Source organism: Monodon monoceros, unplaced genomic scaffold (genome assembly GCF_005190385.1).
Source record: "Monodon monoceros isolate NGI ecotype Baffin Bay Population unplaced genomic scaffold, NGI_Narwhal_1 Super_Scaffold_4, whole genome shotgun sequence".
Taxonomy (NCBI): domain Eukaryota; kingdom Metazoa; phylum Chordata; class Mammalia; order Artiodactyla; family Monodontidae; genus Monodon; species Monodon monoceros.
The window spans coordinates 36,580,529-36,594,412 of NW_021703781.1; the positions used below are offsets into that span (position 1 = coordinate 36,580,529).

Consider the following 13,884-nt stretch of genomic DNA (forward strand, 5'->3'; position numbering starts at 1 on the left):
CTCTATGACCCTTTCTGTGTCCTCCTCCCTTTCCTCCAGTGGGGCGTGGAGCACCGAGGCACGTGAACTTATGTGCTCCTGGCAAAGACGAAGAGGCGCGCGGGTCGCCACCTCGGGGCTCCCCGATGTAGAGCCGTGCCTCTGTTTGTCCTTCCTTCCGTTCCTCCCAGTGCCAACTTGGCCCGCTGCGCTGCGGTGCCTCCGGGCCGAATCAATAAACTATATCTGTACGAGACCGAGTCTCTTTACTGATGGGGTGGGCGGCCGGGCAAGGGGCCAGGGCAGAATGGGAGGGTGAGCTGGGTCTAACCCAAATCCGGGTCTCAGTCCAGCGGGCATGCAGGAAACCTGTTGCTCTTTTGCTACCTGGAAAAGGAGATACGAAAGAAGCAAACTCAACAAGGGCTCCCACCCACAAACACCCTGGTGCCTAGGCCAGCCTCAGCCCGCGACAGCCCCTCCCTCACCCAGGCCTAGCGCAGCGCCCCAGGGCGCCGCCCGGGGGAGCCTGAGGACCCTCTCCCTCCGGGTGCGCTGGTCCCGCCCCTTGAGGACACACCCTGAGTCTAAGGCAGAGCTCTTAGGCGCCCAAGCTTCCCTTCCCTTCGAGCCTGGCAACCTGTCCCGTCCAGTCTCCGAAAGGGAATAGGGGTGGAACTGTTATGGGCAGCTGAAAAAAAACCGGCCGCATCCTTAAGGGCTTGATTTCTCGAGACGCGTGTGTGTGATTGTGTGTTCGTTAGACCGCTGGACTCTATCCTACGAGGAGTGGAGGAACAGTTGTCGATGTGTCCGCTGTGTCCCAGCTATGCGGGCTTGAGTCAGGGCTGGAGAGAATGATAGTGTGAGAGCTGATACCAGCCCCACCCTACCCGGTCCTGAGTGCAAGCAAGCGCCCAGGGCTGCCAGAGAAGTCTCCCCACCTTGAGTGGGGGTCCCCAGAGTCCCAGACCAGCGTGTGTGCACCACTCCCAGTCCTGCAACCTGTGGCCTCCTGAAGGCTGCAGAGTCCTCGGATTCCGGCATGGAGAGGTCGCCGTGTTGGGGTACGCCTGTGTATTAGACAACGTCTGTGGGGGTCTGTACTGCTGGTGTGTGCACGTCTGTTCTGACTCTGTGTGTCCGGCTGTGTGTGTGTCTGTCTGAGCAGGGTCTCTCTTTGTGAGTCTGTCTGTGTGTGTTCGTGTGTAAGGATCTATATGGGGTGGGGGGGGGAATGCATTGTCTGGGAGGAATGTCTGCCTCTGGCTGCGTGTCTCTAAGCATCCCCAGGTCTGTATCCTGCATATTCCCCGTAGTGCCAGCCGGGATGAGTGGGAATAGAAAAGGACCTGCAGTGATCGATAAACAGGTTGTTTTATTTATTATTATTATTATTATATTGTAAAAGGAGTTGTAATAAGGTTTGAGCCTGCCCTAGACAGTGGGGAGGGCACAGATTTATCCAGACCCAACCTCCCCAGGGTTCTGCAGAGGCAGCCACAGCTAGGATAAAGGGGTTAGGGGAGCGCAGGGACTGGGGAAGGCTGAGCTGAGGGCGATGGGCACGGGCGGGGCCACGTTCTGCACCCCCCCACCTCGGGCCTGGATTCCGATGCCTTTGCTAGAGATCGTCCGGGAAGCCGTCAGAGCACGGGATGGGGGCCGGGAGGTGGGATCCCGGAAGGCGGCGGAGTGGTGAGGCGGGGTGGAGAGGGGGTGACAAAGGATGGAGAGGGTGAGAGGTAGGGGTGGGGCTGGGGGGAGGGAGGAAAAGGGAGAAAGGGGAGGGAGGAGGAACAGGAGGAAAGAGGGGAGGCGACTGGCGCGGCCGGCTCGCTCGCAGCCAGTCGCGAGGCCTGGGGACCCGGCGACGTCGGAGGCTCTGCCACCGACTGAGGCGGTGGCCCCCACCCCCGCACTGCTGACGCGCCCCCGAATCCCTTCCGGCTCACATTCTAGCCCCTAGTTCTGCTGGGTGCGGTGCAGCGGCGGCCGAGGCAGCAGAGACGAGGAGAGCAGGTGAGTAGGGCTGGACTGGCGGAGCACAGCGCGGGGATCAGGGAGCGCAGGGAGTCTCCGTCCAGGGACCGCGCCCGGGGCCGGGAGGCCCCAGAACCCGCGGAGTCCTCCGAGTCCCGAAGGGCAGTGGCCGTCGGGGGACGGCCAGGAGACTGCGGGATTCTGTGGCTCTGGTGTTTCTCCACCGAGCGTGGGGGCAGGGGACGGGGAGCTGGATGGTGCGAAGTTGGGGGAAAGGGCTTGGACAGGCTTGACTGTCAGCTTCGCGGCTTCACGTGTGTGTCCACACTTCTGAACCCCCATCTGCTAAGTGCCAAGGTCTGCACTTTCCGTGCCCAGTTGGAGGGTCTGCAGGTCTCACTCCAACGCCCTGAAGTGCTGGCATGCACCTGCCTCTCTCTGACTCTCTCTCGCGCGGAGGCGGGAGATGGGGTGCAGGCGTGGGCGCAAGTGGCAAGTATAAGCCGGGTGACAGGTAGCCCCTGGAGCACGCGGGCAGCCTGTGGTGCCCGGGCTGAGCTGGGCTTCGGCTTCCAGGGCAAAGCAGAGCCCCCTCCAGGCAGGCTTCAGAAGCCAGGCTGGTGGGAGTGTGGAGTGGAGGGCACCAAACTGACACAGAAAGATACCGACACAAATACACCCTTTAGGCGCCAGCCCAAGGGCCAGTGAGGAAGAGCAGCTGGCCGACAGGAACAAAGCCCTCCCATTTGGCACCCATGAAACCATCCTACTTCAGTCTCCTGTGCCCCTCCGAGACATGGGGTCTCTGAGGCTTGACTAGTATCTTCCCGCTATGGGCTGGCTGGGGGCCAGAGCAAGAGGAGGTATTGGCTGCATTGTCTATAGGGCTCTTACCACCTTGCGCTTGCCCTACTCGCCCCCTCAAAACTCCCGTGGCGCTGGGGTCGACTCTCATCTGGATACCGTTGCTTCTGCTTTGCAGTGGGTAGTGGCAGCTCCTATGCTACAGGGCGCTCGCTGGTCTGGGGACCACCTAGTCCCGAGTGCTGTGGCACAGTGCCTGCAAGGACTCTACATTCTCTGCCCAGTGCTACCAGGCAACCCCAGGCTCCTCCACCCCTGGACTGGCATTATCTATCTTTCTGGATGCTGTGTCTTAGGGTCAGCTGTGCCTTGCACCCAACCCCCCTCTCCCACTGTGTCTGCCTGGGGGTAGAATGGGCTACGTCTTAGCTTTAGGCTCTTGGGAGAGAATAGGGGATGGATGAGTGGAAACCATGGGTGGGTGCTTATGCTTATGCAGGCTTATGCTTAGGGTTAGAGGTTGGGCCCTGAGGGTAGAGGTTGGGCCCCAGTAACCTTAAAAACTGGCTTTTGCCCCTCTTGGCCTGGCTCACTTCTACTGTACCTTCAGAATTAATCCACCTCCTTACAGGCCTATTCAGGGGGCCCCTAGGGGCCTGGGCTGCCTAACTTCCCTGTACCATCTCCCTCAGCATTCTCATGCCACCTACACTGGCAGCCAGCCAACCAGAGACTGCCTAAGTCACAGCCCATCCAGCAGGGTCCTCCCTGCCTTGGCCACGGGCCAGTCTCCAATAAGCCTCGAGTGTCTCCTGGAGCCCAGAGCCTTAGAGGACCTTGTATTCATTCATGTGCGCATGCATTCCTTGTACTCAGCCACCCAACACTGATTTTACTCCATGCCAGGCACAGGGCTACGGCTCAGAGGTGAAGCACTGAACACGGCAGGTGTAGTCTTGCCCTGGAGAAGCTCACAGTCTAGTGGGAAAGAGAGATTTTAATCTGCAAAGCACATATCTATCGGGTCCCAGGCAGGAACAACGCAAGTGCTCTGCCAGTGACCCCTCACGGATCTGGAATGAGAGGACACTGTGGTCAGTGTGTGGACTGGTCTGGAGGTCAGGAGTTTGGGACCAGGCCCACAAGGAGGGCTGTGAACACTACTGCCCAGCTCTGGCCTCCTCACAGGGCAGAGGCAGGGTACCAGGCTATGGGAAGTGAAGGGTCCAGTCTAGGTGGCTCTTGTATTGATGCCTCTCTGCTTCTTGGTCCCCAGGTCCACACCTCTGCTTCCCCAATCAGGAGTCACCAAGATGCCCATCCTCGAAAAAACGCCCCCTAAGATGGCAGCAAAAAGTCCCAGCAGTGAGGAGGAACCTGTAAGTGACGTTTGGATCCCTCTCCCCCCACTCACAAACTTTTGCTTCCAGAACAGTCCTGAGAGGGACTGACCCCCAACTTTTGCCTGGCCCCTAGCCCTGTGCTCTCCTGGGCAGGAGGCCCAGGCTGCAGCCCTGCCCCAAGTTTGCTGAGGAGCCCGGGGAGGCATGGAGGGGCTGGGAGTGGCGTCAGGGAATACTGAGGGAATGCTGACAGCCACACTTCCTAACCTCCAAGGCCAGGGAGAGCCCTTGACCTGAGCCGGGCACTCTTTTTTCTCTCAGGGCCTCCCCTCTCTCCAAGTTCCACCTCCAATGGCTGTGAGCCCAGTGGAACTGCCTTAGGGTGAGGCTGAATTCCCTACTCTAAGCCTTGTCACATCCCAGCCCCAGCTGCTGTCAGCCCTGGAGTCTTAAGCGCCGTCTTCCCCACTGGTTTGAGACAATGCCACCCTTCCCTGGGCAGGCATCCTCCTTCCCCACCACACTCAACCCACCTTCCAGAGTGATAGAGCGACACATCTGATCTTCAGGCTGTTGCACACGGCGGTTCCTGTCTTCTTGACACCTCTTTACCCCAACCCTAACCCCAGGGCTTCATTTGAAAACCTGATCAGAACTTTCTGGCTTCTCCTCATGAAGTTGCTCACCACATTGTCCAGACAAACAGCCTGACAAACACCTCTGTTTTTGCCTCTGGTCCGTGGCACGTCCCCCCCTTTGGACTGTGGCTGCCTTGAGAGCAGGCTCTGTATCTCCATTGTCCCTGAGACCAGCCCAGAAATGTGAGCCCTGGCTCACATAAATTGCCCAGAAATATTTATCGATCTAAGACCCCAGGGCCCAAAGACCCTCATTTGTACAAGTCCCTGCCTCTGTACCCAGGCAAGGCCAGAAGCCCACGAGAGTCTGGGAAGAGCCCCAAGGGGCTGAGACATCTGAGCAGAGATTTCCTGCTTCACTCCTTCTTACCCATCACTGATTCCCCATGACCCAGGCTGAGTCACTGTCAGAGCTCCGAAGAAGGGTAGCCTGTTTCTAGCAGGGGCTCTAGCCAGATCTGCTGGCACTCTTGGCCAAGCCACCGGCTGGACTGCGCTTTCTGTAGATGCTTCCCCACTCACCCACCACACAGACCCCCAAGACCCCAAGAGAAGGAAGAGGGAACTAGAGCAGCTTGGTGGGGAGGCTGGACCTGCCTCTCTGGGAGTGTGCGGAGCAACCGGGAATGCTGCCCGGACCCATCCTCAAGGGTTACCCAGGGCAGGAGCAGCCCGTAGTTGGCACTGACACCCTCCTCCCTCCCCCTAGGGCAGTGAACTCTAGAGACAGGCTCAGGCAGGCAGAGCCCCTTCCCTCATCAGCGCACGCGCTCTGGCTCACTCACACTTGGGGTCCTCACACTTGGGGTCCGCCTGCCCAGAGCTCCCGGGAATGCGGGTGGGGGTCCGCTTCAGTCCCTGCAGCAGCAGGAGCAGAGCACAGGTAAGCATTCAACGGACCCCCTTCACTCCACAGCCTGGCCGGGGTGGAAATTCACTGACCCCACCAACCCACAGAGGAGAAACCCCTGAAAAGAAGGCAGCCCACCATGTGCCAGCTTTGTAAAGTTTAAGTAGCAGCATGAAGAGTCCTGGTTTCCGATTGTGACCAGCTAAGGGAGGAAGAGGGAAAAGGATGGATGGAAAAGGGAGCAAGGGAGAGAACGCCCAAGGAGGAAGGAGCAGAAGGGCTGTCAGGGGGGTGGGGGTGGGGCGGGGACTGATTTCAGGTCCTGGCTCTGCCATAGAATGGCATGATGAGTTTGGACTAGGCTCTTCACCCTCTGGTCCTCAGTTCCCTCATCTGAAAATGGGACAAAAATTCCTTCCCAGGCTAAGCCATAACACTGTTGAACGCACACAAGATCCCAGGGTGACAGAGCTCGTAAACTGAGAAGCCCAGATCAGGAGGACATGGGTAGGGAGTTCTACTTAGATTCTTGAGACACTTTGGGGGCCCCCAGGTATTACGGGTTTTCTCTTAGGAATCCATCTGGAGGGATAAGGATAGTAATATCATAACGTTTTATGATGTGCCTAATTGGGGCCAGTTGTTTCTCTTATTTAATTCTCTCTGTGCCCCTCTCACATAGGAATTGTTATTTATGTCCTATGGATGAGGAAGCTGAGGCTTGGAGAGATTAAGAGTGGAAAAACTTCCAATGCATTTCCCCCCTACCTGCACCCCATACCCACATGGAGCTAAATGCCCCTCCCTGTGTTTCATAACTCGGAGGGATTTAATAAGGAGACCAGTGCATGAGTCACCTTCCCAGGAAATATCATGCAGAATTCTGGTCATTAGGGCAAGCAGTGAACTACACCTCGCACCACCTTTCAACTGTCCAAATCTCTCCATTAAAGTCACACCCTTTGAGTCCGGAGATCAACTGGACTGTGGAGCCCCAGCTGGGAACAAGTCCTAAATTAAGAGTGGCCAGCAGTCAATATCAATAACAGGACCGTTTCATCTTACACTCATTCTTTATGGTTTGTAGGCACTTTCATATTCGTGATCTCTTTGATCTTATGAGAGATAGAGGTTATTACCTCTGTTTTACAGGGTAGGAAACTGAGGCACAGAGGTAGGGGTGATTTGCTCAAGATCACACAGGTGGTCAGAAGCAGGGTCGGGGCATGAACCCATGTCTGTCTGGTGTCAGCCTCAAGGTCTTTTCCTCTGCACTTTGTCCCCTCCTAGAGACCAGGATGGGGCGTGGGAGAAAGCTAACAGGAGCTTCCTAAGTTCACAATTCTGCTGAGCTGAGCCCTGGAAACAGATGAGTCCCAGGATAGGGAACAAAGATGGGGCAGATCGAAACAGACACAGGGCATCAATTTGGGGACAGGCATGGGCCACACATGAGAAGAGGAACCAAAGCCTGTGAACCTTCTCTTCCAGGGGCTGCCCAAACTCCCCGTGCCCCCGCTGCAGCAGACCCTGGCCACCTACCTGCGGTGCATGCAGCACCTGGTGCCTGAGGAGCAATTCAGGAGGAGCCAGGCCATCGTGCAGCGGTTTGGGGCTCCTGGTGGCCTCGGTGAGACCCTGCAGCAGAAGCTCCTGGAACGGCGGGAGAAGACAGCCAACTGGGTAAGAGCTGCTGGGAGGGGGCAAACAAGGAACCCATGGGTCAGGGGGCAGAAAGCAGTCATGGAGACAGAGGGATTTGGATGAGGGGCAGGTAGGTGACAAAGATGGGGCAGATGGAGGGACAGGCATCGGGGAGACAACAGAGCGATAGTGAGGAGCAAGGGTGAAGGACAGACAAGATGGAGATGGGGACAGAGAGAGGACAGATGGGGATAAGGATGGGGGACAGACAGGGACAGAGATGGGGGCAGATGGGGGACAGAAATGGGGGGGCAGATGAATAACAGGGATGGGAACAGCAGAGGATAGCGTGAGGTCAGGGGAGCAGAGAGGGGTGAAAGGCAGGAATGAGACACTCATAAGAATGGGCAGGGGGCATGGATGAAGCAGTAAACAACCAGGATGAACACTGGGATGGAAGAAAAGAGATAGTATGGGACAAAGCTGAAGGACAGGCGTGGTAGATGGGGAGCACACAGGCCCTAGCCCGTAAATGGGGCTCAGCGTATGTTTGTGGAATGAATGAATGAATGAAAAATGTACATGATCTACTGAAGGGTCCCCATTTTCCCCTGGGGCTGCCAGGATGGGACTGGTGCGCTCCACAGGCGAGATGTGTGTTGCCGTTGGGGGTAATGGCACCCTTCCCCACCCTCCCTGGCAGGTGTCTGAGTACTGGCTGAATGACATGTATCTCAATAACCGACTGGCCCTGCCTGTCAACTCCAGCCCAGCTGTGATCTTTGCCCGGCAGCACTTCCAAGATACCAGTGACCAGCTAAGGTGAGGTCCCCATGCCCCTGGGCTCACAGCTTGGGAGTCTGCCTGGAGGAGGGGGCCTGGCACCAGCACCAGGAAGGAGAGGTTGAAACTCGTGCCTTGGCTGAGCTTTCTGAGGCCGAATGGCCCTGAGACAGTGGCATCCAGGCCATGGTGTCAGAAGGAGTTTAGGCAAGCGGCACATGGGTAACAAACACAGGGTCTTCCTCAGAATGTATCTATTTGGGGTGGGGTGGGGAGGTCACGGGCCCCCAGGTGTCCCCATGGCAGTCTGGGCCTGGTTGAGGCCCTGGGAGGAAGCCTGTAGCCTCTGATCCTGCCAGCACTTGAGGCTGGGGCTTCTTACTGGGACCCACAGCCCCAGGCTATCTCAGAGGGCCTCTGCTGCCCTGCAGCCCCCAGCTCTGGACAGAGGCTCTGAGGGAGTGGAAATGGTTTCTTCCCGCCAGCCACCACCAGAATCTCTGCCATCTGCTGCAATTTCAGAGCTCACTGAGCCGCTGGAACAGCCTCTGAGCCCACTGATGACAATGGAGGGGCCGTTTATGCAAGGGTTGGGTCGGGAGGAAGGGTCTCCCTGCCAGAGTCTCTCAGAGCCAAACCCAGGTCTCTGGCCTCAAGACCCAAAAGTGGCACAGCATGGGGACAGTTCAGAGGGAGGAAAAAAAAAAAAGAGGCAGGGCCCACCTTGGCCTCTGAGCAGGGCTCAACTATGCTGGAAGACCCCTGCCCACCTCCTGCTTCACCAAGACCAGCTCGGCCAACCTGCTGGCCGGGGGCAGTCTTCCCCCTTCCCCTGCAGCCAGGCCTTCCCTGGGCAGAAGGAAGTATGTGGATGGATGAACAACCTCCAGAAACAGTTCTCAAAATTGCATTGAAGGGGGCGTTTTCCTCCTGATGCAATTAAGCCAGGCTCATCATCCATGGGCTGTTAAGATGACAGAGTCCTTTAAGGAACCTCCATACTGTTCTCCATAGTGGCCGTACCAATTCACATTCCCACCAGCAGTGCAAGAGTGTTCCCTTAAAAAACTACAAATAGAACTACCATATGACCCAGCAATCCCACTACTGGGCATATACCCTGAGAAAACCATAATTCAAAAAGAGTCATGTACCACAATGTTCATTGCAGCTCTATTTACAATAGCCCGGAGATGGAAACAACCTAAGTGCCCATCATCGGATGAATGGATAAAGAAGATGTGGCACATATATACAATGGAATATTACTCAGCCATAAAAAGAAACGAAGTTGAGCTATTTGTAGTGAGGTGGATAGACCTAGAGTCTGTCATACAGAGTGAAGTAAGTCAGAAAGAGAAGGACAAATACCGTATGCTAACACATATATATGGAATTTAAGAAAAAAAAAATGTCATGAAGAACCTAGGGGTAAGACAGGAATAAAGACACAGACCTACTGGAGAATGGACTTGAGGATATGGGGAGGGAGAAGGGTAAGCTGTGACAAAGTGAGAGAGTGTCATGGACATATATACACTACCAAACGTAAGGTAGATAGCTAGTGGGAAGCATCCGCATAGCACAGGGAGATCAGCTCGGTGCTTTGTGACCACCTAGAGGGGTGGGATAGGGAGGGTGGGAGGGAGGGAGATGCAAGAGGGAAGAGGTATGGGAACATATGTATATGTATAACTGATTCACTTTGTTATAAAGCAGAAACTAACACACCATTGTAAAGCAATTATACTCTAATAAAGATCAAAAAAAAAAAAAAAGATGACAGAGGCCCGTGGTAAGGTTGTCTGGTGCCTTTTTTCCCCACGCCAGCACCCGCTTTCCTTTTCATTAGCATTAAGGGGACCAAATGACTGACTTTCCCCAGGAGACTGGATTTCCCAGAACCCCGGGGTTTTGGCCCAGTCCAGCCCCAGCACAGGCCTTCACCTGGAAGAACCCCATCCCTGACTGTCCAACCCCCTCTTGCCTGCTCTGTGGCCTCTCCTGGCTTCCTCTCCCTCCTCCTCCTCCTCTTCAGTCACCTTCCAGCTTCCTCTCCTCCCCCCCAGTTCTCTCCTCAGGACCATTTTTAATCCAAGGTTTGTGAAGGACCGACAGCATGGGGGTAGGGGCGGGGCAGCAGGAACCCCACGTGATTAGTGTACCATCAAGGCCAGACATCTGGTGGGTGGTCCATGAGTTTGGGAGAGACAGAGTGGAGGTGGGAGGGAGGGGCAGAGGGAGGTGGAGAGAGAAGTAAGAAGGAATGAAGGAAGAAGGGAGGGAGGGAGGAAGGGAGCTGAAGGATGGAGGGAGGGAGGGAGCTGAAGGATGGAGGGAGGGAGGGAGCCTGGGCCCTGGAGAGGAAAAACTAAGGCCTCATCTCTCTCTGCAGGTTTGCAGCCAACCTCATCTCCGGTGTGCTCAGCTACAAGGCCCTGCTGGACAGGTAGGACAGAGCCCAGCCTGAGAAGGGTAGTACCCTGTTCTGGCACAGTCTGTTGACCCATCTGTCTCCCTACCACACTAGCCAAGGAGCTCCCAGAGGGCAGAGAACTTGCCTTTTTCCAGCTCTGTGTTCTGGGCTCCCATCACAGAGCAAACAGCCCCCTTGAACTTGCTGAGCATCAGAATGACCTTTACCCCAGCTGGCCTAGCCATTAATGGTTACTTTGCCCGGGGTAAGCACGATCCCTCCTTGATCTCTTTAAAATGCCCCCCTCCCTCCATACGTCTTATATATACACGTGCCATGATTCAGCGTGTCAGGAATATAGAGAGCATGTCAAAAGGTGGGGAAGGAAAAGTGGTTGGAGCGCGGTGATGGTGAGTTCAGCCTTGTTACTCACTACGTGAAAGGAATGCGCTCCCCACTCTGAGCCTGTTTCCTCAACCCCATCAAGCTTGAGAAATGGGTGAGCTGGCTCAGTGGACCCAAAGGTGTCCTGACAGATGGAGAGAGCTGCATAAGCACAGTGGATCATCACTGATTTTAGGAGGAAAGTCCCTTTTCCAGCCAAGCACCAGGTGCCCAGGAGCAGCAGAGGGAGTGAGAGGACGTGGGGGACCCCGTGAGAGGGTCTCAGAGTCCCCAGAGGCAGGAAATATAAGGGCGTCAGATGCTGGAAAGAAAGAAGGGTCCAAAGCAATGTCCATTGCACAGACGAGGAAGCTGAGGCTCAGAGAGGTTAAGGGTCTTGTCCGTGGTCACACAGCCAGGAGGTGGCAGAGTGAGGAAGGCACAGGGGCAAACTTCACTTTCTTTTTAACTTGATCCAACCGAGTCTTAGCCAGACTTGTGGGGGAGGCTTAGACCTGCAGCCCCTCCAGGGTAGGACTGTTTCCTCTGGAGAGGAGGGGGCAGGCCCCCAGACCCAAAGTGCAGAGTAGCTCAGGGCTTGGGCCCTGGGGTCAGCAGACCTGAGTCTGAATTCTGACACCCACAGCACAGGACGTGTCGATCTTGGGTGAGTAATCACTCCTAGCTATATACCCCTGTCTGTCAAATGGAAATAATAATAGTAGCAGCCTCTTGGGGCTGCTGCAACTGTCCTATGAGATGACGCCTTCAAAGCTTTCAGCCCTAAGTTAGGCACACAGCAGGCTCTCCATGCATTTCTGAACCAAACGCTCCTAGACTTCTGTCTGCTCACTCCTCACCGTACCATTCCCTTGCTGGGTCACCAGACCTTCCGGCTACTGTTACTCGTGGTGTTTTTTTGATGTCTCTCTTCCTCGCTGGGAGAGCTCTGCCATCCCCCAGAACTCAGTGCTACTGACACTCCAACTCTCTGATTTCAGAGAGCCTCATCCCTTACCTTGTCCAGCTGGACAGCAGAGGAGGAAGGGCACCACCCACGACCTTGTACCCTTCCATCGCTGACAGTCTAGACCCCAGACTCCCACGTGTGTGTGCGTGCGCTTGTGCGCCTTCATGTGGGCACACTCACACAGACATGCATACCCATACATATCCAAGTGAAGGTTCCCACATCTGATCACCGTAAATGTCATAAGGCTGGAAATTTATGCCATTGCCCAAGCGCCTGTTTTAGACGCTTCATTTACTCATTTATTCATTTGCTCACTTTGCAAATTGATGTTGGGAAGGTGAAGGGAAATAAGGCCCCATCCCTGTCTTCGAAATGTTCTCAGACCGTTTGGCAAGACAGACACCTCAACAGCACAAAATACAGCTGTGTCGGTCCCCATGAGCCCCATACTCCATTATCTGACCCCCTGACGTCCCCACCAGGGCACCTCCCGGTCATTGCAAGCTGAGTCATCCCCAGTGGGCCCTTGGGGTCCCTCCCCACACCCCAGCTGGACCCTTACCTTGTCCTGCCATCTCAGTAAATGCACCACACACCCCTAGTGGTGAATCCGGGACCCTAGAAATCACCTGAGGTGTCTTTCTCCCTCGCCTGCTCATCTAGTCCAAGTGCAAGTACATCACTCTCCCTCCAGAACCCATTCCCATGCCTCCCTTCCCCTCCTCCCACCCCCCTCCCCAGGCCCATCACCTTCCCAGCAGCCCACAGCCTCCTTCCTGGTTCTTCCTTTGACCCACTTCCACCCATTCTCCACACAGAACCAGGGCCATTACGAAAGCAAAACAGATCAAATCCTGCCCCTGAAAGCTCTCACCTTCTGGGGCTTTCACTGCCCCAAGAATGAAACGGTACCACCTTTCCACTGCCAAGGAGACTCACAAGTCTCCCCACCTCTCTTTACTCCCCATCTCTTTACTCAGTTTCAATTCACTGGCTTCCTTTCACCTTGGACGAGTGTTCCTCAAATGATCTATGGTGAAGGACCAATATATTCTTTTAATTTAATAAAGTGTTTGTAAAACACCGCAGAAATGAATTAGCAGAAAAATGGCCCAAAGGTACAAAATACGACACCATTTGTTTTATCGTTAGATTCAACACACACAAACGTCGTCTGTCAACCTGTTACAAGTTTCTGAAAGCTCCTTCTGGAGTCCCACACTCACCCTGTCGTGAGCTGGTCATTACAGTTCCGTCCAACACCCACAGTTGGAGCAGCAGGGCCGTGGGACACCCCACCCAGCACACCTCCTGCCTGCTTCTTACCCTCAGGGCTCAGCTCACAGGTCTGGTCCACAGTGAGGATGTCCCTGGTCACTCCTTCTGCCCCACCAGTCACTATCTCATCACCCTGTCTCACTACCTGCTTGCTGTCTTTGCCCCACTACGTACCCCAGACCTGTGCCCCATTAGAACAGGAAACTCAGGTCTTGTTTGCAGCTATATGCCCAGATCCTGGTGCCTGGCCCCGGAGAGTGCTCAGTCACATTTGTTGGCTGAAAGGATGGAAGGAAGGAAGGAGGAAGGAGGGACGGAAGAAAGGAAAGAAGGAAGGAAGGGAAGGAGGGAGGGGAGAAAGAGACAGAAAGAGAGAGAAGAAAAAGGAGGAAGAGGAAGAGGAAAAGGAAGGGAAGGCAGAAGGGGGAGAGGAGGAGGAGACAGAAGGAGGGAAGACAGGGAAAGAGAGAGAGTGAGAGAGAAGGAGGAGGAGAAAAAAGGAGGGAAGAAAGTACACGAGACACGCTGAGACCACAGGAGAAAGAGAACTTTCCACCTTGAACTCAGAGGAGGTTTCTAGAAGAGGTGATGAAGGAGTAGGCTCTAAAAAGAGTAGAGGGGGGCTTCCCTGGTGGCGCAGTGGTTGAGAGTCCGCCTGCCGATGCAGGTGACACGGGTTCGTGCCCCGGTCCGGAAAAATCCCACATGCCGCGGAGCGGCTGGGCCCGTGAGCCGTGGCCGCTGAGCCTGCGCATCCGGAGCCTGTGCTCCGCAACGGGAGAGGCCACAACAGTGAGAGGCCCGCGTAC

At 55.5% G+C, this 13,884-nt stretch overlaps 1 protein-coding gene across 1 annotated transcript in view; it reads left to right on the forward strand.

Annotated features, from left to right (window-relative positions):
* Nucleotides 1–1,829: 1,829 nt before the first annotated feature.
* The window catches only part of CHAT (choline O-acetyltransferase), a 50,254-nt gene continuing 38,199 nt past the window's right edge, over nucleotides 1,830–13,884 (forward strand). Inside the window, exons 1-5 of the mRNA XM_029245651.1 lie at nucleotides 1,830–2,001; nucleotides 4,043–4,145; nucleotides 7,089–7,280; nucleotides 7,945–8,063; nucleotides 10,420–10,473. Coding sequence (XP_029101484.1) covers nucleotides 4,080–4,145; nucleotides 7,089–7,280; nucleotides 7,945–8,063; nucleotides 10,420–10,473 — 431 coding nt within the window. The 5' untranslated portion in view covers nucleotides 1,830–2,001; nucleotides 4,043–4,079. The remainder of the gene's footprint in view (nucleotides 2,002–4,042; nucleotides 4,146–7,088; nucleotides 7,281–7,944; nucleotides 8,064–10,419; nucleotides 10,474–13,884) is intronic.